The 22,272-nt window shown below is 43.9% G+C and overlaps 1 protein-coding gene across 1 annotated transcript in view; it reads right to left on the bottom strand.

The window, feature by feature from the left end:
* Positions 1-1,067: 1,067 nt before the first annotated feature.
* Positions 1,068-22,272, bottom strand: part of NEURL1 (neuralized E3 ubiquitin protein ligase 1) — a 418,646-nt gene continuing 397,441 nt past the window's right edge. The window contains exon 6 of the mRNA XM_078643702.1: positions 1,068-3,993. Within this exon, the coding sequence (XP_078499828.1) occupies positions 3,752-3,993 (242 nt within the window). The 3' untranslated portion in view covers positions 1,068-3,751. The remainder of the gene's footprint in view (positions 3,994-22,272) is intronic.

Below are 22,272 nucleotides of genomic sequence, written 5' to 3'. Positions count from 1 at the left end.
AGGATAGAGTTGCACAAGCCTAGATTTGATTACAACTTGCAAGTTGCGACTACATTGGGAGAAATGGCTGCAGGCTTTTGTTTTACCATTCCCCTGAGTTGGTTAAATGCTTTTTTCTGGAGCGCCACTCTTCACGAGGAAGATTTGCAGGTAGGACGTATTCCCTTCATACTGGAAGTACAGAGTGCTTTCATTCTCCCCTAGAAATAAACATGCAGTGTACACTGTAGCGGCCTTTTCCGCATCATGTGGAAGTGTGGTAGTTGACACAAAGTCCACCAAGTGCACTAGAATCTACAAATTCCGACATAAACTGCAATGCAGCTCCTGACACTTTAAAAAAAAGCTGGCAAGCTTTCATCACTTTGATGTGCTCTGGTATGACATAGGTGTGTACTCCAAGCACATGCTGCAAATAGTCCCAAAGCACTGGCTGTAGATCTGCTTTTGTCTACAACAGAAAAAAAGAACTCAACATATTTAAAAATTGAGTAGAAAGAGTAATATATTATCTGTCATGGAACTTCTCCACTAATGCCGATTCATGTTTCCCCCTGATAGCCTTCAAAGCAGAGTTATTTCCAGAGGACACACCAAGCGGAAGAGAGTCCCATTCAAGCATCTTGCATCTCAGGTGATGAGGATGCAGAATTGCATTGTTCAGTCCATTACCACTAGAGGAGTTAAGCTCTGCTTTCTTCGGTCTTAAATGTATTACCACTGAGAGATTAATATACTAAAAACCTAAGGTAGAATACTCTTATGTCAATTGTCTTGTGTCAGAAAAGTCTGCTCCCCGAAGCTCTTTAGAACAAAGAAATTACCTTACAATGAGCTCCAAGACACAGCAGGGATTCACACAGAAGAATGTCTTTTAGTGCATGTGACGTTTACTTGATGTCGGTTTGTCTTTTGCTGAGTGCATCATTGTATACATGCTGCACAAACTATATTACACTGGAGGGTAGAGTATTAGCAAGCCTTGCATTGTTGTAGCATGGTGTTAAAATGCCAAAATAGCTAAGCGAAAGTGACACAGACTTGTGCAACAGAACAAACCGGAGTTGTGAGCAGCTTCATTTATTATAATTCTTTTTTTCTTTTCCTGTCCAAGTTAAACTTGGTTCTATATTGATTGGCTGATAATTCCAGAAGGCCTGATGTGAAGTGATGTTCTTTTTTTGTAATTCTACTTCATTTGTCTACTTCTACCATCAAAAACACAATTATTTTTTGATTAAAAAAAAAAAATATCCAGAGAATAAACCTCTCAGTACACACTGTAGAATATGAATCTTTCCCGGACTGCAATCACATTTAGTAATTCGGAGCATGACTGGATTTCAGTGGAAGACAAGTGTGGTTAGTGTGAGTTTGGGAGTGCTAGCCCACGTGGAAATCGAGGCCGTTTATTCCAAAGACAGAGCCTGTCTTTGAAATAAGTCCAGAGCGGCTCTTTTCGAAACTGCCGCTTGCGTGTCTGATGCACATTAGCCGCAAAACATGAAATTATTCTGGATGTCCAAACTGTATAAAATATACAACACAATTACCTTGAATAATTAACAGTGATGTTCTACCGCGTTGTTATATCAGGTCGCCATCTAAAGATTTACATACACAAACACATTGTCCAATCTACTAGTATGAACCACCAGACTCTGTTTCAAGGGTTACTATGAACATCTGAAACAGGATTCAATCCTGCATCTTTCCGGAGTCAAAACGGAATGCAAATATAATTAAGACACATTAGTTTTTTGGATGATGAAAACTCTAAAAAAAAAGTTTGTTTTAACATTCATTTCATGATAATCAACTGTTTCTCACAATTTCACATTATTTTCTTCAATAGCTACAACCACCAAAAATTAGACAAGTTTAAATGTACCAGTCAGTAGAGTTTCTAAAATTAAGCATCTATCAGAAGAGCAATGCTTTTATTTTAGAAATGGAGGGCAGAGGAGAGGAAAAAAGGTTTTGGGTAGAGAAAAAGAAACAGCAGGGATAACCCAATCATTGACAGTGCCATTTTGAAACTCATCTGACATCAACAGCTCATATCAATTTCACCAACAGCACCCACTGGTTATCGCAGAACATGGCAGGGCACTGCCACCACGGGCATCACTCAAGCTAGGGGAAGGAGCAGGGATGGAGAAAAGCCAAGGATGATTTTTGAAGACTGCAGATTCAGACAACTTTGAGATTGTATCTATGGCCGCCTGGCGTCATTCTTGGCGACAACAACAATTCATCGGAACATTGTTGCTTTCTGGCAATATTTATCTACTTGGGTCCGTTCCTAATATCTGCAACAGTAATAGATTGTGCCACTGTGTGAAACAGACAAGGCAGCTGGTTCTTGATTATTTTGAAGGGAATGTACATTAATGGTATTCACCCGCTTGAATCCATGACAGTAAAGCCATTGTAATGCTTACCAACAACATTGCCACAGTGGTGGGTGCACCTAACTACACATCACCAACAGTTACTGGGCCCATCAGCATCTAGCTCAGGGTTCTGGCAGGGTGGAATGTCAAATATACCATCCTTAGGAGGGTCTATCTAAAGTCCACACGTGCAAGAAAGACTCCATTTCTGCCTTGCCTTATGCAATAAGAAACTTTCTGTGGAAACTTTGTCCATGGTTCCATAAAGGACATCCTTATCTGTGGTGGTGGGAGTTAGGAGCTGAGACCATTAGTGTGGTTCAGCTGCACTCACGAAATCTGTTTGGTGGTTGGGACCACCAAAACACTCAACATGAGACTGATAGAAGAACCCCAGTTTTAAATGGAGTGCAGCCTGAAAAAATGCGAAAAATAAAAATTAGGGCTAGGAAATGGCAGGATGATCTGTGTTCTAAACATACAATTTACCAGCTAACAATCACGTTTCTATAATTCCCAGTTTTGTATCAAATGTCACTAGTAGCACAACGCAAAAGTAAACAAATCATAGAGGAGCCATTTACAAAATGATGTTGCAAAACCCAATAAGACATAAAATACGCAGGCATTCTAGAAACCTTATTATTGGTGATGGAGCATTACGTGAAAAACTGGTTCCTTTTTACTGGATGGTTCATTCACACAGCCACTTCCTAGTCTGAAGACGTTGCCTAAAAATATTTCAGCTAGGATTGCTTTGTTTGTTATGCATGAGGTTTATAAAGTTAAGAAACTTTCCTCATGAATTTTTTGCTGCCAGACAGGTCCCATAAAATCTAGGTTCTCTATTGATTTTTTTGTTAAAAAAAAAAAATCTTTACTTTAACAAATATACAAAAAGACCTACAAAAGTACCACAATTCAGCAAAAAAGATGTGGTTGTACATGATCTCCTTTAAGTATCTCCTTTAAAAATGCCCTCTTTGAAATTTCTGTAGCCCTCACCTCTCACGAATCTAGCCAACCTCCTAGACCCGTGTTGCCCTCTTCACGTGACTCCATGTTTGCTACCAATCAAGAAATTCATAAGAATTTGTTGGTACTGAACACAAGTGGCAGAGAGCTCAATTTTAATGTTCAAGTACAATGAAAGGAGATGGAACACAAGGTACTCGTAAACCAAGACTCCCAACAATGTCCCAGGTCCAGAAGTCAAGGGCTCCAGCGCCGAAGGGTCGCAGCCTAGTGATCCTGGATGTTGTCTGGAGTTTCACTGCCAAGAAACAACAGTCGGAGGTGACTGGCATTTTAGAAACGCATATCACTGCTTTCATAGCTGGGCGTTGGGCCGAGTTCTAGGTGCTTCTATAGGTTTTGATGATATCCTTGATGGCTCGTCTGCATATGGGACAGCAGGCATTGTCCATCTTCTTCAGTTTCAGCCCGCAGGTATAGCAGAGACACATGTGTCCACAGGAGTAGATAACCGTGTCCACCATGTTCTCGTAGCAGATGGTGCATTCGTCGCCCCAGTTCCGTGTGATGGGCATAGAGACTGGAGACTCTATCAGGCTCACAGGCGAATTCGGAGCAGTTCCTAAAATGCAAATAATATTTTTATTTGTCATATAAAGCATTTCCATTTAACACTAAAGTCCTGTGAAGACAAGTTTAACAATGTGTCAAGCTGAACAAATAATGCTTTGGTCACTTTTTTCCTGATTTATAAACCCAAAACATATTGAACACATTTTCCACTTGCATAAGAAGTTACACCTAATGCCTTTCCATTGTGTGAGACAGAGACCATTGGCATATGTATCTTTAGTCCTAATACACAATGTTAGTTCCCCACTGCCAGTAAATTGCCATTTCTGTCCCAGGTAACTGCGAGCAGGAACAGCTGATCACGTGATAGTCACTGTGTCACTGATGCTGCGCCTTTCATAGAATATATGGTACTGTCTGCATGATGCTAAGGGTTGGCAAAGTGGCAAAATCCTTCTGCAACTTTAGAACTATGTTTGCCAGCTGGGAAGCTTAACAAATGTATTTTTTAAATGTGAGAAAAAAGGAACCTAGTGCTGCAGCTTGAAGGTTCATGTGGTGTGGAGGACCAAAAGTGCACTCCTGGTCATTTGTTCCAGTGGTCCACCATCTGCCTACTTTACACACTAATCAAGGGAGGAACTTCCATCCACGGGGAAAGGACATGACCACGCAGCGGCTACTGGGTGTTTCTTCTGCAATTCAGCTGATAACCGGAAAACAATAGTCCCTGCAGTCTTATATCCTGTCCACGTTGGTGTGGACTTCAGCGGCAAAGAATTAGGTGAGAAAAATTAAATTATGTACCTCTCTGGTAAGTATCATAAGGAATACACCATTTTAATGGGTGAGAATATATGTAATGCAGTTTGCCATCAGTCACCTCTTTATATTTTCCAGTTTATAATTATGTTTATGTTTGGAGTATTTCTAAAGCATGCACAATATCGAAGTTTAATGGTGCCGAGTATAAAAGGTTCCTTGGGATGTTGTAGGCTAAGATGAACTAAGGACCTAAAGATGACAACGTTTCTCTAGTCTAAACAGTAAAATTATTAGTTGTTTCCTAAAATGATCATGCACTAGTTGACCAGTCAACGTATTTATGTAAAATGTAAGCTGGGCGAAACCCATTGTTGTGCTATGACTTGTCCTACTGTTATGTTGTATAGTGGCACATATTGGCCATAACATGTTTACCTTTGATGGGGCATGCCGTTCTGGGCTCCATCTCCATGGTTTCCAACTCCAACTAAGCCAGTTGAAGTTGGGAACTTGTGGAGAGAGAATCGTCAAGACGTGGGCTCCTTTGGCTAAATAAACTTATGTTCAAGCTACATTGAATCACCTTGCTTCTTGAACGTGCTATTGGCAGACTTCACATTTGGTGATAAGCTGGAGCCAGAGGTCCATTGCTGACATTATTCTGTGAATTTTGAATTATCCTGCTCTCACGACAATTTCAGCGGTGCCACAACCTTCACGTTTGTGCCATATCTTCTGTAGTCATCAAGTTGGTGTCTTTGACTGCCTGCAGCTGTGAGGACTGTCCAGCCTTAGGACCGACCCTATAACATTTAAGATAATTGGCGTCCCGGCACGAGGTATCCTTAGTGCAATTGCGGGCCCACCCCGAGCTGCACATGTGCTCATTGATAGAGACATGCACACTATTTCAAAAGATGCCAGTCAGTGACAACAGACCACTCATTGACGTAAGCATTTTAGATATGTGGCCGCCATCTTACCTTGGGAGGAACTATCAGCATTTATATTGAGAAGTTCCTTTTCACACGCATTTCTGTTGCACATCATTGTTTTGCATCAAGCAGCTTTTTAAGTGTTTACCCGTCGTTTCTGCTCGGGTCATGATACGTTTGGTAGAAATTTATTATCAGCTGACGAATTGTGGTACTTCGGTATGTACATTGAGTTCTTAATAATTTTGCCACAGTCAAGCTTCTTTTAAACAGTTACTGCATAAGTCTTCTCACAAGATGAGTAACTTACCTCTGTTGGTACAATCGCAGCCCTTATAACATCCAGGTAAACCACAGTTACCCAGGAAAAATTGGTTCAGGTCGTTTGCAAATTATGTAATTGCACTTTAGGTGGATAAGTTTGCACCCAGGAGGAAAGCAGCTCTTCTGTTCACTCATTTAAGAGCAGAAGGTCAACAAATATAAGGCAATTCACTGAATCAGTGGCAAGGCTGGAGCATAAGTTCACAGAACAACCTAGTGTTCTCCTTGAACGTTTTAACTTCTTCAAAAGGAAACAGACCCAAGAAGAAATTGAGGAGGAATACATTTTGGCCCTTAGAAATTTAAATGCAAATTGTAATTTTGGCAATGCATTGGATATTTATCTTAGAGATCAGTTTGTCTACAATTGCAGTTCCAGGAAAATTCAAGAGCGATTACTTAGTAGCCGCGATCCCACTCTCATTGAGGTGTTGGATATGGCAAAGTCTATAGAACGTTCCATTGTATCTAGTAAACACATAGGTAGTGATTCTGTTACATTGTTGGCATGGTTCAGAATTGTGATACTATGATTGATGTGTCTTCTAAAGAGAAAAGCATGAAGTTGCTACAGAGAAAGGGTGTATCCTAATGTTTCAGGTGAGGTTTCTAAGCAACATTTGTGGAATTTTCACTCTTGCCCAGCGGATGGTAAAAGATGTGACTGGTTTCATACAACTGGGGCACTTCCAGTGTGTTTGTACAGGGGGCTAAAGTTGATGTATGATTACACTCTCTGGGGGTCAATACTCTAATTGATGAATGTCCACGTGACTTCTCTGAAGTGGTGCTCACACTTGATGTTCAAAGCAAAGAGGTTAAACCTGTTGAAGGTCCGTACTGTGAGGTTCACATGGGAAGGAGGGCAAATTACAGATTATGGCTGATTCTGGGGCACCCATCACCATTGCTTCTGATACCATGTTTAGACAATGTTGGGTAAACACAAAAATAATAATTATCCCGCATGTTACTCCCACAGCTTATGGGGACCAAGACATTGATATGTTAGGGTTCTTCATTGAAAAGGTGCAATGTCTTGGCAGAGAAGTCATGACTAAAGTCTATGTGGCCATGAAAGGTAAACTCATTGTTGGGTAGAGGGATTTGGCCAAGCTGGGGCTGATGTTAATACCAGGATCAGATAACCCTGTGGTGATTAATCAGACATGTGTGCGTTCAATTGCAGACAATACAGATCTGGCATTCAATGTTACCATACAATTTCCGGAGGTATTCCAGGCAAAGACTTGTACCATACGCAAGTTTGTTTATCATATTAAACTCAGAAAACAGGCTGTACTAATAGCTCACAAACCTAGACCTGTACAATTATCTGTGAGGTCAGAACTCAAAGTGTTATTGGACAAACTTGTACAGGAAGGTGTTATTATGTCCGCAAATTCTACTTAGTGGGTTAGTCCTATTGTGCTAGTTCAGAAAAAACCTTAAACAAAAATATACCGGTGGATTGTCATCCACTCCTTAAGATACACAATTTACTAACCAACTTGGGCAGAGCAAAATGTTCTCCTTATTGGATTTACGCTCGGCATATCATTAGATCCCACTCGCTGCAGACTCCCAAGATCTCACTACTTTTCTTACCCATTTTGGAGCTTTCAAATTTTTACACTTGCCATTTGTTCTGGCATCTGCAGTGAGTGGGTTTCAGAAGATGATGGATTCCATTTTGTCCGGTATTTTTGGCGCACAAGCATATCAGGATGATGTGTTCATTTATGCAGAGCCTGTTCAGAAACATACTGTGATTTTGTCCAAAATACTGACGTCTTTAAGGAAATTGGCATTACTCTCAAACCAGACAAATGCCATTTTTTGGTGCAAGAGTTAGATTGCTTGGGATATCCTATTTCTCTGGAAGGTATTAAACCTAAATTTTCTCAGATACAAGCCATGAGTGAGGTGGCACCACCTAAACACAAAGACACTTTGAAGTCCTTTTTGGGAAAGAGCGAGTATTACTCGAGGTTCATTGAGGGATATGCAATCATGGTCCAGTCATTACAAAGATTACTGCAAAAAGGTGTGAAACTAATTTGGGATAATACAACTGCCCAAGCATGTTTAGCAATTAATAAACTGATTGTCTAAGCACCAGCCTCCACATATAAATTTGGTTCCAAATGCATTCTTACTGTTGATGCTAGTCAGGTTGGTCTTGGGGAAGTCTTGTCTCACATCGTCCAGGATATTCAACACACCATTGCTTTCCCCTCCCACTCGTTGAAGCATGCTGAATTGCATTACAGCACCATCGAGAGGGTGGCGCAAGCCAGGTCATGCCCAATAGAAAAATGTAAGACTTTTCTCTAGGAAACACATTTTGAGCTTTACTCAGACCACAAATCCTTACTTCATATGCTTAATGGCAATTATCCTGGTAAAGCTTCGACCTGACTAGTTAGGTTGTTATTTCGCCTTCAATTGTACAATTTTACCACTATGTATATTCATGGGAGCTGAAACTTAAATGCTGACTGCCTGTCCAGGATGCATTTGAGCTGTGCTGATCTACTTGATGGCAAAGATGATATGGTGTTACACAAATTCTGCTCTTAAAACAGAACTATGCTTAGAACCAAAGAACATCAGTATGTAGGGACTGAGTCACCATTCCACCTCAGTACCTATGAGTCTGAGTCTGACAAGCTATAGTGTCTCACTTGCCCGCCTAACTTTACCAGAGAGATAAGTGATTTGGCACCCCAGAACACAACACTCTCGACCCTCTCAGGGAATGTGGAAAAAGGGCACACCCTTTCGCTCTCTCACTCAGTCGTCCACAATAAGATAAGTAGGAGACACAAAGGCAGTTTAGAATATTTATTTGAACTATCATGCTCTGAAATGCAGTATATGTGTCACAATTAGAAAACAAATGCATACTAAAAATACCATTAGCATGGTTAATAATCCATACATCATGAAAAGCCCTGTCATTTTATAGGACAGAGTAACCTAAACCCCCCTCCCTTGATAATGAAGCTAACTGATTATATATAAAAGATCTCTGGGATTACTGGCAGATCCTGTGTACCTTAGCATTCATGATGGACGTTCTACTACTCAGCAGGCACAGTGTGCTTGTCTCAGAACTCTCATTCCATGTGTCTGTTTTTGCGCATCTGCTCATCTACATGATAGGACATGGGAGCGCATAACAACAGCTGCATTTACATGTTATATCTAGGTGCTAGTGCCTGGCAAAAACGAATAACAAGGGACATTGTTGTTGGACCTTGTCTATGGTGTTCAGACTAAATCCCAGAAAAAGAACAGACCGCAAAAACATACGCAAGTTCTGTGTAAAAGTATTATGTGGCACAAAGCAAAATGTGTTTACATAGTAACGTGTGCAAAGGAAAATGAGGCCTACAACGTGCACAGGTGGACCTACATAGGGAAAGCTACAATGGGTCATGCAGGAAACACACAACAATGGAATATGTTGTTGCTACCTTGGATGATGCTTTAACATCATCTGGCATAGTATCCTTCAATAAGTGGAAGAATGGTGAACTCTCTTTAGTGAATGGTGTCTTGATGAGGAATAATGTGTGCATTTCATCATATTGAGTGTGCAAAAAGTTGATTAACCTAGCTCATCAATGTCACCTAGGTGTTCGTGGCACTTGCAGAAACCTCAACTAATTGTTTTGGTGGCCATCGTTATATTCCCAGGTGTCAAAATGGATTTCCAAGTGTGATACTTGTTTATCATTGGACAAACATGGGTGACACATCAAATCGCATTTCACACTGTACCATTTCTGGATGATGTGTGATGTTTGGACCTAAGTGGCTCTGGATTCTGTAGGCCCTTGAGGTGCTGTCGCCAGATCAAAAATATCTGGTGGTCTTCATAGATTATTTCTCGAAGTGAGTCTATTTTGACTTTGTGTCTACCACCTTTACAGCCAATGTTATTAAATTCTTTAAAAAGCTTTTGAACTGGAAGGTCCACTTATGGAATTGGTAACAAACAATGGAATCCATTTTACATCCTCCCAGATGAAGGAATTTATTAATCAATACCACATTAAACATGGAGGGTGGCTATGTATTTGCCAACCTCCAATGGTCTTGTGGAGAGAATGAATAGGTTTTGCAAAGAGGTAATTCAGACGGCAATGGCAAACAAATTACTGGTGAAGGACTTTCTAAGTAAAAACGTATGAGCGTACTTAATCACTCCTCACAATACTATTGGGGTTGCACCTGTTCTCATTTTGAAGAAGAGAACAACAAAGTGTGAAATTTGTCCAGATTGGATCAGAGATTTGGTTGCTAAGAAAAAAGATTGTCTCTGTGATATCAATAAGATGGTCAAAGAAAAGGTTGCTGCTGCACAAATACTACACAAAGCATGTTTTGATAGAATATAAGGAGTCAAACGAACTGATGTTCAAGTGAGTGATTAGGTATTGAATAAAACTCCCAACAAGGTTAAGAAAAGACAGGCAAAGTTTTCTGAACCTGTAAGACTCATGAAAGTAGCTAAACTTTCTGTTCTAATTGAAAATAAAGGGTGGTGGAGTAAGAGGGCTTTGGTAAAGCTCTCTCCAGAGCAAGCAGTCAAAGTAAACACACAGAAGCAGCTTGGAGGAAGACTATGATGGTGGAGCTTGCTGGTTTTGACACTTGTGTGTCATGCCAGGTTAGGGCAGGTGCTAGATCTACTATGTATCCTTGTTCAGATGCTACAGAACCTATGGTGGCTGTTGACATACACGATGTAATCTCTTCAGAAAATTCAGACTCAGTAAGCACTAGTAATTCCAGTGAATCTGTACCTTATGGTATGCTTGTGAGTAATGTATCAATGCCCTCTAGGTTTAAAGATTTTGACATGACGTGATGTACATTTATTGATGTTTACCGTTCTTCATTGTAGATGCTTTCTTTAGTTGCTTGCTTTTCAAGTTGTATTTCTGTTGTTTTGTAAAGGAGGGAGACAATGTAGTGTTAGGACTTGGCCTACCTTTATGCTGTATTGTGGCACATGCCACAACATGTTTACCTCTGTATAGGGCACGCCTTTCTGGATTCCTTCTCCATGGTTTCCAACTGTGACTGAGCTTGAGGGCGTTGGGAACTCGTGGGGAGGGAATCATCAGGAAGTGTACTCGTTTCGCTAAATAAACGTTTATTTTTATTTTTGAATAGTCCTCAATAAATAAACTTATGTTCAAGCTACATTAAATCACCTTGCTTCTTCAATGCGCTATTGACACACTTCACACCCATCCATGCATTCAGAAGAGTTCAACAGCAGACAGAGGTCTTGTTTTGTCCTTTCAAGGAATCACCCATGGGGTAGTCCTTCCTCGTTCCATCCATCAGTTTTCTGTCATCAAATTGTTTGGGCCAACGTGATAGTTTGGCATTTGGGAAAAAACCTAGGAGGCTAACATTTTTTGTGCCTTTCCCAAATATTTATTTTGATAGTCAAATAAAATGTATCGCTTCCTGAAACTTATCACAATATGAGTTCTACTGCAATCTAAAGTAAGCCTTTTCTTTAGATCTAAAAGTGTAAAGAAGAGGAAAGTTGAAATAAAACCAAAACTAAACAATGTGATGAAGATGTATTTTACAATTACTGATAAGAAAAAATTTTATGATCTCGCAGTGTACATCCTAAACACGAGACAGAATTCGAGAAAGGGTATTTGCTACTCAATAGCTTTTTATTAGAAACATTTTCTGATATATTTCAAGGTTCAATACATAGTACAACAATACTTTTTCCAATATACAAATAAAACATAAAAATACCAACATGCATTCAATCATTCATTCAAAAAGACAGGCATATCACAAGTAACCGAATGAAATTCATACACTCAAAAGAAGAAAGAGAAATTTTTGAACATATTCAATAGAACAATAGACGGGAAAAGAGCCACAGTCTACTTGTGATTTCCAATGGTAATGAAATAGACTATTACAAAAAGTACATTCCTATACATCAAACAACTTAATTTTTCACATACCTGCTCCGCTGCACTTGCAGGCGTTGAAGCACACAGGTGGGGATAGTCGGCCCCATCTGTGACTGAACCCCATGATGAAGCATGTCACCACTAGGGTGAGTGAGGGTTCTTTTAGAGAATAATCTTTTTCTCTTCACTTAGGCCCTTGTTTTTTGACCATTTAAATTAAATTAATTTTTTCACTGTGTTGTTGTTCCTCATCTGAGACAAACTGTTGTTTAATAATTCACAATTTGTAGGCTCTCTTTTGTTGTTAATAGTTATGAATTTTGGGGTAGGAGAGTAGCCAAGCATTCCCTTCCTCTCTTGTTGTACATACATAAAAAGGGCTACCCAGTCTTCAGAAAATTAGATCATCCTGGAATCAAGAAGGAACCTCTGCCAAGGAGAAAGCTGGAAGACTGAAGAAGAAGGACTGCCCTGCTGTACGGCTGACCTGCAGTTGCTTTGCTGCCAAGGAGAGGGGAAGGACTTTGCTGTTGCTGTGTCCCCTTGCTTGAAGAGATCTCCAAGGGCCTGAGGAGAGCTGGCCTCCTGTTAAGAAGTCCCAGGAACAAAAGGACTTCACCCCCAGCTTCCCCCCTGAACTCTGCTGTGTTAGTTCTGACCTGCCTAGAGTGCTTGATCCATTTGTGGGGCCTCTGGAGGTTATTGCCTGCTGTTTGGGGAGCTGGAAAAGAAGAAAAGAAGAAGATCTACAATTTGCACGCATCCCTCGCTTGCGGAGCGCATCGTCGACAGTGCGAAAGAATTCCCGTTGCCGCGAAGATCGTCGCAGCGCCTGTTGCATCTGCAAGAATCGACGTGTTGTTCGCTTGCGGAGTGCATCGCCCTGGTGAAGGAAGATTCCTGTTGCTGCAAGTATCGTCGCAGAGCCTGTCATCGCTGTGAGAACCGTCGCACCACTTGCTTGCGCATCGCATCTCGTTCCTGCGAACATCGTCGCAGAGTCGAGCACCATCGCATCGAGGGGCTGCGGCAGAAGAGGATCAACGCTGCGCCGCTCATCACCGCTGCACCGAAGATCGTCGCCGCCCCGAAGATCGTTGCATCGTGCCTGTTCGAGACTCATCCTACCGGAGAAGCTGCGCACCAGAATCCACACAAGGTATCGCATCGCTCCCCATACAGACCGGATTCGTTGCAACACGTCCGCTGCGTGCAGTGGGGCTGTCGCATGCCCTCCCCAGGGTCTCAGGAGTGACGCATCGCTTGTTTTTTCGATGCTTCAGTTGCCGCTTGGAACTTTTGTCGCATCTACAGGTACTTTGGGCTAAAACTGACGCAACTGTGGATTATTTTGACGCAAACCCTAGAACTCTTTTAAAATCATATTCTTGAACTGTGTATGTTGGATTTTTGTTGTTTTCGTCTTGTGTAGTTTCGATAGAAATACTTTATTTTTCTAAACTGGTGTGGAGTCCATTTGTGGTGTTTTCACTGTGTTACTGTGAGTGTTGGTATAAATACTTTACACATTGCCTTTGATAAGCCTGTCTGCTCGTGCCAAGCCACCAAGGGTGTGAGCAGGGGTTATCTAAAGAGTGTATCCCCCTTACCCTGACTAGAAGCAAGGGTCCCTATTTGGACATTGGTACCTACCTCTGCCAACTAGAGACCCCCAGATCTAACAAATGTTATATGAACATATTTGAATAGGGCGTGGCCAAGATGTCAGCCAGAGCAAATGTGGCGGAGAGGTGTGGCGCCGCGGCCAGGGCGACTGACGCTGGAATCTGGGGACCACGGTTCGATCCCCGGCTCCGGCGGCAGGTTAGCCCAGCACCATGTGACTCTGGGCAATAGCTCGCTTAATCTTCCCGACGGCCCCCCAGCGCCTAGAGACCCTTACGGGTGATTGTGCGCTTTACAAATGTGGACTTTCTTTGAGCTCTGTCAAAAGCCAGAGCAAATCCTAAAAACATCTTGCGCCTGGTGCCCAGGAGGCCCTATCCCCACCGGCTTCTCCTCGAGAAATCAGGAGAAACTGGAAAAATTGGGTGCATCTCCTTGGTGCCATAACCTGTGGCGGGTGCAGAAAGACTGCATAGCCTATCCACCCTCGATTGTGGGGATACACTGCTGTTGTCTCCCTGCTCATTGCTCAAAACAGGAACTGCAAGCATAGACACTGCTGAAGGTTTACCAGTTGGTGAGACAAAACACAACGCGCCCCCTAGTAATTATATACAGCAGCTTGCCCAGGGGATCCACACCACCTGAGACTTTTTTTTTGTTAAAACATTTTTATTGCCATTTTTCAACATAAACCACACAATACGATAGGAGCTTGGCATAGACAACGAGAAGCCTGTAGTCAGTTGACCCTCTCCGAAACACGAAATTAACTCCCCCCCTCAACAGAATCTGCCAAATGGCAGCAGTATAGAGCATAATTTAGCACATCTTAGAATTCTACTTAGTTTACTTCCCATACTTAGGGTTCTCCCACACACCTCCTGGGCGGGGACTTGGCCCACACATCTCAGGGTGGCTGTCCTGCCATTTCTTTTGGGCTATTCAGATCCCGTTTGGGCCTAGAAACCCCTAGCTATACGATGTTGCCCTTCAATCACAGTCCTCCATATCCCACCATGGGTTCCAAATTCCTTCAAACTTCTGGCATCAACCTCTAGATCTGTAAATCAATTCCTCCACTCTCATGCACCAAGTGAGATTCAATTCTCATTCTCGCAGCGTTGGTAGAACTGGGCTTCCCCATCTCCTCGCTCAGTCTCTCCTTGCCACCGATAAGGCCACATTGCAAAAGAGCAGGACAAGGTACAAGTTGGGGGCCTTGCCATCGAACACCTCCTTAAGTAGCTTTGCTCCACAAACAGGTCCATATTGGGGACCTAAGCATGCCCTGGGACTCAGTGATGCGGATATTATTACCTCTAGATAGGCCCTCTTCATCGTCCGCACATGCCGTTAGGTTCTTGATTCCTGACTGCTTCTCTCTGATCCAGGGGTCATGGTCTTTGACTAAAGGGGTCATGTCTGTGATAGATCCTTCTGCATCTCCTACTTTCACTGCTAATGTATGGTGATCCGCCCGCTTGAGGCCCACATCCTGTGCCACAGTCTCAATTTTGTGCTCATGTGCCATCTTCGTGTAGCGGATAAATGCTAGGATTTCATTGGTGTGCGCCTCGAGTGGTGACCCATGTGTCCTCACCGCAGTGTCCAACTTCACGGCGGGGTCTCGGCCTCCTGAAACCATTTAGCTAGCTTTGAGCGCAGCATTGTACCTGGTCGGCGCTTACTCACTACCCCAGCTAGGCCCCTCTTGCCAGCAACACACAGATTTTGGCCTTTGAGCACAGTATCAAAGATTCCCCTCTGCTTTCCCATAAGTGATCAAGACCGGTAACTGATGGTTCCCCGCCTCTCTGTCCCACAATCTGGGAGAACCGGATGGCCAGCATAGTCTCTCCAGGTCCGATCAGGCCCTCGGGCACTCTCTGCCCAGGGACCCTCCATGCCCTTCACGTGCACCAGCCCACGAGTGCCATCCCCCCAAGGGGGGTTGACGGATATGGTTGTGCATCCCAGTACATCCCCCTCCGCAGTTTCACTGAACCCAGGTGGTCATTTCATCTGACACTCAGTACCCCAGGCAAGGCTCCTTTCCCTGGCTGAGAGCCGGGCAATTTCCAAGGGTCTGAGGGAATTCTCTACCAGCTCGATACAGCCCGCACTGTGCACTCCTTGGGGCAGTCTTACAGCATCACGCTGTAATTCTCCGTGAAAGCATCCAAGGGATGATCCAGCAAGGCCTTTGGGGGCGCACCATCTGCCTGTGCTCGGATATACTCACCCTCCTTGTCAGGGCTCTTCAGGAGGGTAAGGCAGTTCTCCTCCCCCTTACTCCTCACTCTCCGATTCTCTGCTCACTATCTACAAGGCCTCCGAGTGATCTCTTCTCCGCTGCCACCCGTCTGGTATTCTCTGCTGGGGGTCCAGCTCACAGAGATCCATGGTTGGCTGCCACGCTCCACCCAGACACTTAAATCTATGAAATACTGGCGAACTGCTGTGCCACAGATACGTATGGTGCCGCGGCCGCCATCTTATTTGGTGACATCATTATTAGCTATGCCCAGCCAGCATGCATGCATGTATTTTATTGAGGTGACCATACATAAGAGCCCCATTACGAGCATTGGCTTTCCCCTTGTTATTGTGAACACGATTACATGCTCACAGAAAGCTCGCTGTCACATTCAGCTGTACAAGTGGACGCATTTTGATAATTGTCTATTTTTTATATTCGCCTTGGTGTCTATTTTGGTCCGCACTGCAAACAAGTCTGTATGGGTAATATGAATTAACAGACTATGTATTTTTTTGTTTATACATTAAATATTGCATTGCTTATTTTAGAAATATTTGAGAACCTAAGTCTTACCAGCTTTGTCACGATTGGGGTATGAGGGACACTGGAATTAATTGATTCTGTGACTTGCTATATTCCATATAACTATGAATGTGTGGCATGTGTCACATAATCCAGCATGTGCTGCATACTCTGCAGATTTGAACAAAATAAAATTTTTGCTTCTAGATCAAACTGATCAAATGTTGCTGTGACACGTGTTTATGTGGAGTGGAATGCCCGTGGCAAAATTTGACTGGTTACCTACCTTTTAGTTGTTTATTGCTGTATTTGGGGGTAGACAAGAAGTGAAAACTTTGTGTTAACACGTGCAAAAATGACAAAGTGACAAAGTAATACTATCACTGAATCTGTCACATTATAACACAGTATTTGTCTTTTTTAACTGCACAGTTCAGTCAATGCTACCACATAATTTGGTCCTCTCCTATCACGTAAGACCAGTGGCCATGGGTAATCTTACGTATTTTCTACATGGTGTTCTAAAAGACAGTGGCCAGCTTTATGTAACATTTATAAGTGTAGCAGGTGGGCTATTCACGGACACTTCACACCATTCAAGGCCAGACTAGTAAGGCTTAATTTATGTCTAAAAGACGCACGAAACAGCAATATAAATGTGTATGCCCTAAATATATTCTGACTGTCAGCCTATTTTCTCGAACAAGCCTGAAGTCAAGTTCGATTCATACGTATTCACCACACAGCAGAAAGACCAAACTACAAATATTTGGAATCGCTAGAGTCCCTTCTTCATTCAAGTAAAGCATTTCCGGTTGACTGACATGGTGAGCCATTTGTTACATGTCAGTTTTTAGATGATAAAAAGGGATGCAAAAAAAAGAAATAACACATGCCTGACTAAAAACAAAAGTGATGATGGGTGTAGGAAATTGGATTACTGGTTGAGGACGGTGAGACCCTACTCAAGCAGCAACCACAATTTGGGTCAGAGGGAAACACATATAAATCCCAAATTAACCTATAATTAACCCTCTGGTAACTTGGCACAACAGCTGTCATGGTCAACATAGAGGCTACCTGTAAAGTATTTATGCAGCACTTCAAACAGTAATAAAGTAAATACACAACACAAGAAATATTCCACACCAACTTAGAAAAATAGAGTACAGTGTAATACATTATTGGACAAAATCCAATTAGTAGAACCAAAGATATGCAATTTTAAAGATTTAAGTTAAAACAGTGCTAAGAAGCACATAGCACCAACTGTGGTTATCTGGTCAGGCCAGCCGGGACAAAGTCACAAGTTCAGGCCAACTGCAATCAAGAGCGGGCGGATACATGGACCAAGTTAGACCCACTGAACAAAGTACATGAAATCTGTTTTACGAAGCCTTGTAATTTTCCACATCGAGTCGCGTCACGCACTGGCAGTTCCGAAGAGCTGCGGGTTGTGATGTGAGTTCCTTCATCAGAGATAGATTGTACAGCAGTGGTTCTAATGAAGTTGTTGACGGGGCTTGCTATGCGAGGTCCTGCGTTGTTATCAAGGATGCATCGTGCAGCGCCGGTTCGAGGAGCTGCAAGCTGCAATGCGAGGTACTCCGTCAGGGATGTGTTGTACAGTGGTGGTTCAAATGAGCTGTGATGTGAGGTCCTGCGTCAGGTATGTGTTGTGCAGCGGCGGTTTCAAGGAGCTGCGATGCAATGTCCTGCGCTGAGGATACTTTGTGCAGTGGTGTTTCCGATGCGGAGCTGCAAGCAGATACGTTGCGTTGCGTCAGTTCTGCCCAAGAGACCACAGCTGGGCTGGCAGAGCACTTATAGGCTCACTTCCAAGGGTTCAGGACTGGGATGGTACTACTTGGGGGACAGGAATCATAGCAGACAAAGTCCAGGTGCTGGGTTCAAGGTAGTCAGAGCCGTTTTTAGGTCTCGGCTAGCGAAAGGCTGCGCTTGCGCAGTCTTGCTCCGAGACTTTGTCTTAGAGAGTGGGGCTTTAACCCGCCCCTCTTCTCCATTGGCTGGCTTCCTAAACGGAGGCCAGCCATTGGACGAGAGGGGCGTCTGTCCGTTTAAGCCCCGTCTTTTTGGGATTGAGGGGGGTGTTTTTTCGTTTCTTTCTGTTTTCTTTCTCTCTTCTTCCCATTGGCTGGAATTTTACATTCCAGCCAATGGGAAGAGGAGAGAAAGAAAACACGCCCCTCAATCCAAAAATGACGCTGCGTTTCTCCGAGGCATTCCTGCCTCGCCTCGGAGAAACATGGTGGCGCTTGTTAAGCCTTCCGTGGCTTCTTTATTTAATTATTTAGCCGCGCATTGGCTCTACTGCCTATTTCACTCCCATGCCCACCTCCATGATTTGTTAAGCCTTCCGTGGCTTCTTTATTTAAATATTTAGCCGCGCATTGGCTCTACTGCTTATTTCACTCCCCTGCCCACCTCCATGATTTGTTAAGCCTTCCGTGGCTTCTTTATTTAATTATTTAGCCGCGCATTGGCTCTACTGCCTATTTCACTCCCCTGCCCACCTCCATGATCTGGCTGCCGAAGGCGCCCCCGTTTTGGCTCTTGCCTACTCTGCTTGGCTCTTAGCTCCCTCGTCGAGATCAGGCAGTTGATGGCGATCTTTTAGCCGGGCTGGCGCTTGAACACGCATCCCTTTTTTTTGTTTACATTTTAACAACAAGGACATCGTGCATGCCCCCTCCCCTGCTGCCGGGCTGTTTTTTTGGGTTTTTTGGACACTCAGCCGGCAGAGCTTCGACGAATAGGCAGAAGACTCGCTGCAAATGGGTAGAAGTAGTCTTTTTTTCATTCGTATCACCCGTTAGTCACTCTGGAATAAAAGTTTATGGGCTACACTGGAGTCGGTAATAGCAAAAAGATGCTTCCCTAATATTTTAAATTATGTTATATATTTAAAACATATTTTAATCGATGTTTTCATATTTGATCTCAGATCATTTTTTTTCCGAATGTGGCTCCGTTCTAAAGATAAAATATTCAGTCCTGTTTTTTTTTTTGTTTCTTTCCCGACATTGACCGCAGTAGTTTGGAATTATCTGCCATTCCAAGATGTCTGTCCAGTTAGCTATAGGCAGTAGTCGTGCTGTATTATTGTCCTATTTCCCTTTCCATGCTCGATTGTGGGTACTCGGTGTGGCCTGTGAGAGAAGGGTGGAACATCAGCTGTATCCAGCCGTAGCCTCTCTACCTTAGCAGCATGTATTACTGCCATGGGGACAACTGTACCCAAACTGACAATGCCAAGGTAGGAGACCCTGGATGCAAAATGCTTCACTGGCTTTCTCTGAACCATGCATGGTTGCTCTACATGATCCACTGGTGGGTCAGTAGGAAGTTGGTGTGGAGAGCTTGGACTGGTTGTCGTATTCTCAGGGTGATGATATGCTGAGCCTTCAAGTCCTTTTCATGTTAATGCCACACGTATCCACTGCTTCAAAGGAGAGGTGATACGGGGCACACGTTTTCCATTGGACCTGATTTTGCAGTGAAACTCTTGCCTCTGTTCCCTGCCTGCGCTCGCCCTGGTGCATGAGCACCTCCGTGGCGTACGTGGTGAAGGAGGCCAGCCCCGGGGTGCAGGCCTGCGAGGGCGCCGCGCTGGAGAGCCTGCGGGAGGCGTGCGAGGGGGCCGGTGTCCGCCTGGAGATGCTGCCCTTCGGCAAGCTGGACTTCGAGGAGACCGGCGTGCTGGACCGCTTCTACAATGCAGGTGAGAGGCCCTTTTCTGCCCCCTCCTCGTTCCTTCGTTGTGCTTGCTTTTCTGCCCCCCCCTGTTCCCTCGTTGTGCTTGCTTTTCTGCCCCCCCTGTTCCCTCGTTGTGCTTGCTTTTCTGCCCCCCCTGCTCCCTCGTTGTGCTTGCTTTTATGCCCCCCTGTTCCCTCGTTGTGCTTGCTTTTTCTGCCCCCGTTCCCTCGTTGTGCATGCTTTTCTGCCCCCCCTGTTCCCTCGTTGTGCTTGCTTTTCTGCCCCCCGTTCCCTCATTGTGCTTGCTTTTCTGCCCCCCCTGTTCCCTCGTTGTGCTTGCTTTTTTGCCCTCCGTTCCCTCGTTGTGCTTGCTTTTCTGCCCCCCCCTGTTCCCTCGTTGTGCTTGCTTTTCTGCCCACCCCTGTTCCCTCGTTGTGCTTGCTTTTCTGTCCCCCGTTCCCTCGCTGTGCTTGCTTTTTTTTTTACGTTTCTGTGTTTACCTGATGCTTTGTTATTCCCCGTTTATTTTCCTCCTATTGTTTGGCAGTCTTTAATCAGCCTCATTGATTGCTCCTCTGGGGAACCCTAACTACCACATCCCCCATAATGGAAGTCCACAGTGTTGGAGACCCCGCGCAGTGATCAATAGCATGTTGCGCATCATGCAGGCCAAGAACGGAGGTCTCCCTTGGGCTAATTCCAACTTTTCCATTATTTTGTGGTATCTCTTATCCTTTGATGTGTTGTGGAAACAGTCATGTCTGGACTGGTATGTTTACTTTTCACAATTAGGCCTGTTACAAATTGCCATCAGTGTGGCGGTTGATTGGTGTCCGGAGACAAAGGCAGTTGTAGAAGTCCGGATAAAGCTACTCTTAGACTTGTATCACTCTATAGCAGGCATTGAAAAAGCTAGTAGGTCCGGCGCTGGCTAGTTGCCTTTTGCCTTTGTTGAATTTTGTTTTTTCTTGGTTTTTGTAAAACTTTTATTTTGGGGGGAGCTGCTTGTTTTTTCTTGCCTCTGTTACCTGTGGCGTTACTGGGCAGAGATGGGCGTGTGGCTGACCTAGACTGAGGGATGTCTGTGTGTGTGTCTTGGGCTCTGTGTGTGTGTGTTGGGCTTTGTGTTATGTTATGTTATGTTATGTTATGTTATGTTACTATAGTTTTGTATAGCGCAAATCACCACTGGTCTCTAAGCACTTCCAAAGAAAAAGGAACACAACACACTGCCACTGGTGTACCGACCGCGACCGCACAGATGGTTTAAGGGATGGATGTTATTTTTTTAAACAAGTGGGTCTTTAACGCCTTTCTGAAGGACAGTAGCACAGGCTCCCCTTGCAAGGTTGCCGGTAGCTCGTTCCAGATTTGCGGAAGGAGGACCGAAAAAGCTCTACCACCCTTTGATTTAAGATTAAATCTCAGCGGAGTTAGTTTGCATGCTTTGGAGGAGCGCAAGGCTCTGCCCGGGATGTACTTTCTCAGCCGGTCTTTAATGTATTTGGGAGCTTCTCCATAGATGGCTTTATGGGCTATGCAGAGACACTTGAACTGCACTCGATGTTCGATGGGCAGCCAGTGCAGCTTCTGTAGCAGGGTTGTCGCTCGTGTTCTCCTCGGTAGAGAGAAGATCAGCCTGGCCGCATCATTCTGAACCACCTGCAGTTTCCTAAGGAGCTTCCGCGGAAGACCCAAATGGAGAGCATTAACATAGTCCAGCCGCGAGATGACTGTGGCGGACACAATGGATTGTAGTGTTGGAACAGAAAGAATAGGTACAACTTTCCGGAGTTGCCTAAGTAGGCCTATACAAGAGCCTACCACCGCGGAAACTTGAGGGGCCATGGACAGATCTGCATCAATTTTTAGTCCTAGGCTTTTCACTACCATTCCCGGAATAGGCACCTCACCTAATTTGGGGGGCCAGGAGAGCTCACACCAGGGGCTGTCTTGTGTAGTGATGACAAGCACCTCCGTTTTATCTGCGTTAACCTTCAGGAGGTTGTTTGCCATCCAGTTAACCGTAAATCTAAGGAGATTCTTTACTGAGTCTTGCGCCTGGCTGGTGTTATCAAGTTGGACTAACAATTGAGTGTCGTCCGCATAGTTAAAAACTTGACAGTTTCTATGCGTGAGTTCCTCCACTAAAGGTTGTAGATAAATATGGAATAGCAGGGGGGACAATGCAGACCCCTGGGGAACGC

This window comes from Lissotriton helveticus, chromosome 5_1, assembly GCF_964261635.1.
Source record: "Lissotriton helveticus chromosome 5_1, aLisHel1.1, whole genome shotgun sequence".
NCBI classification, from domain to species: domain Eukaryota; kingdom Metazoa; phylum Chordata; class Amphibia; order Caudata; family Salamandridae; genus Lissotriton; species Lissotriton helveticus.
This window is presented reverse-complemented; position numbering and strand designations above follow the sequence as displayed.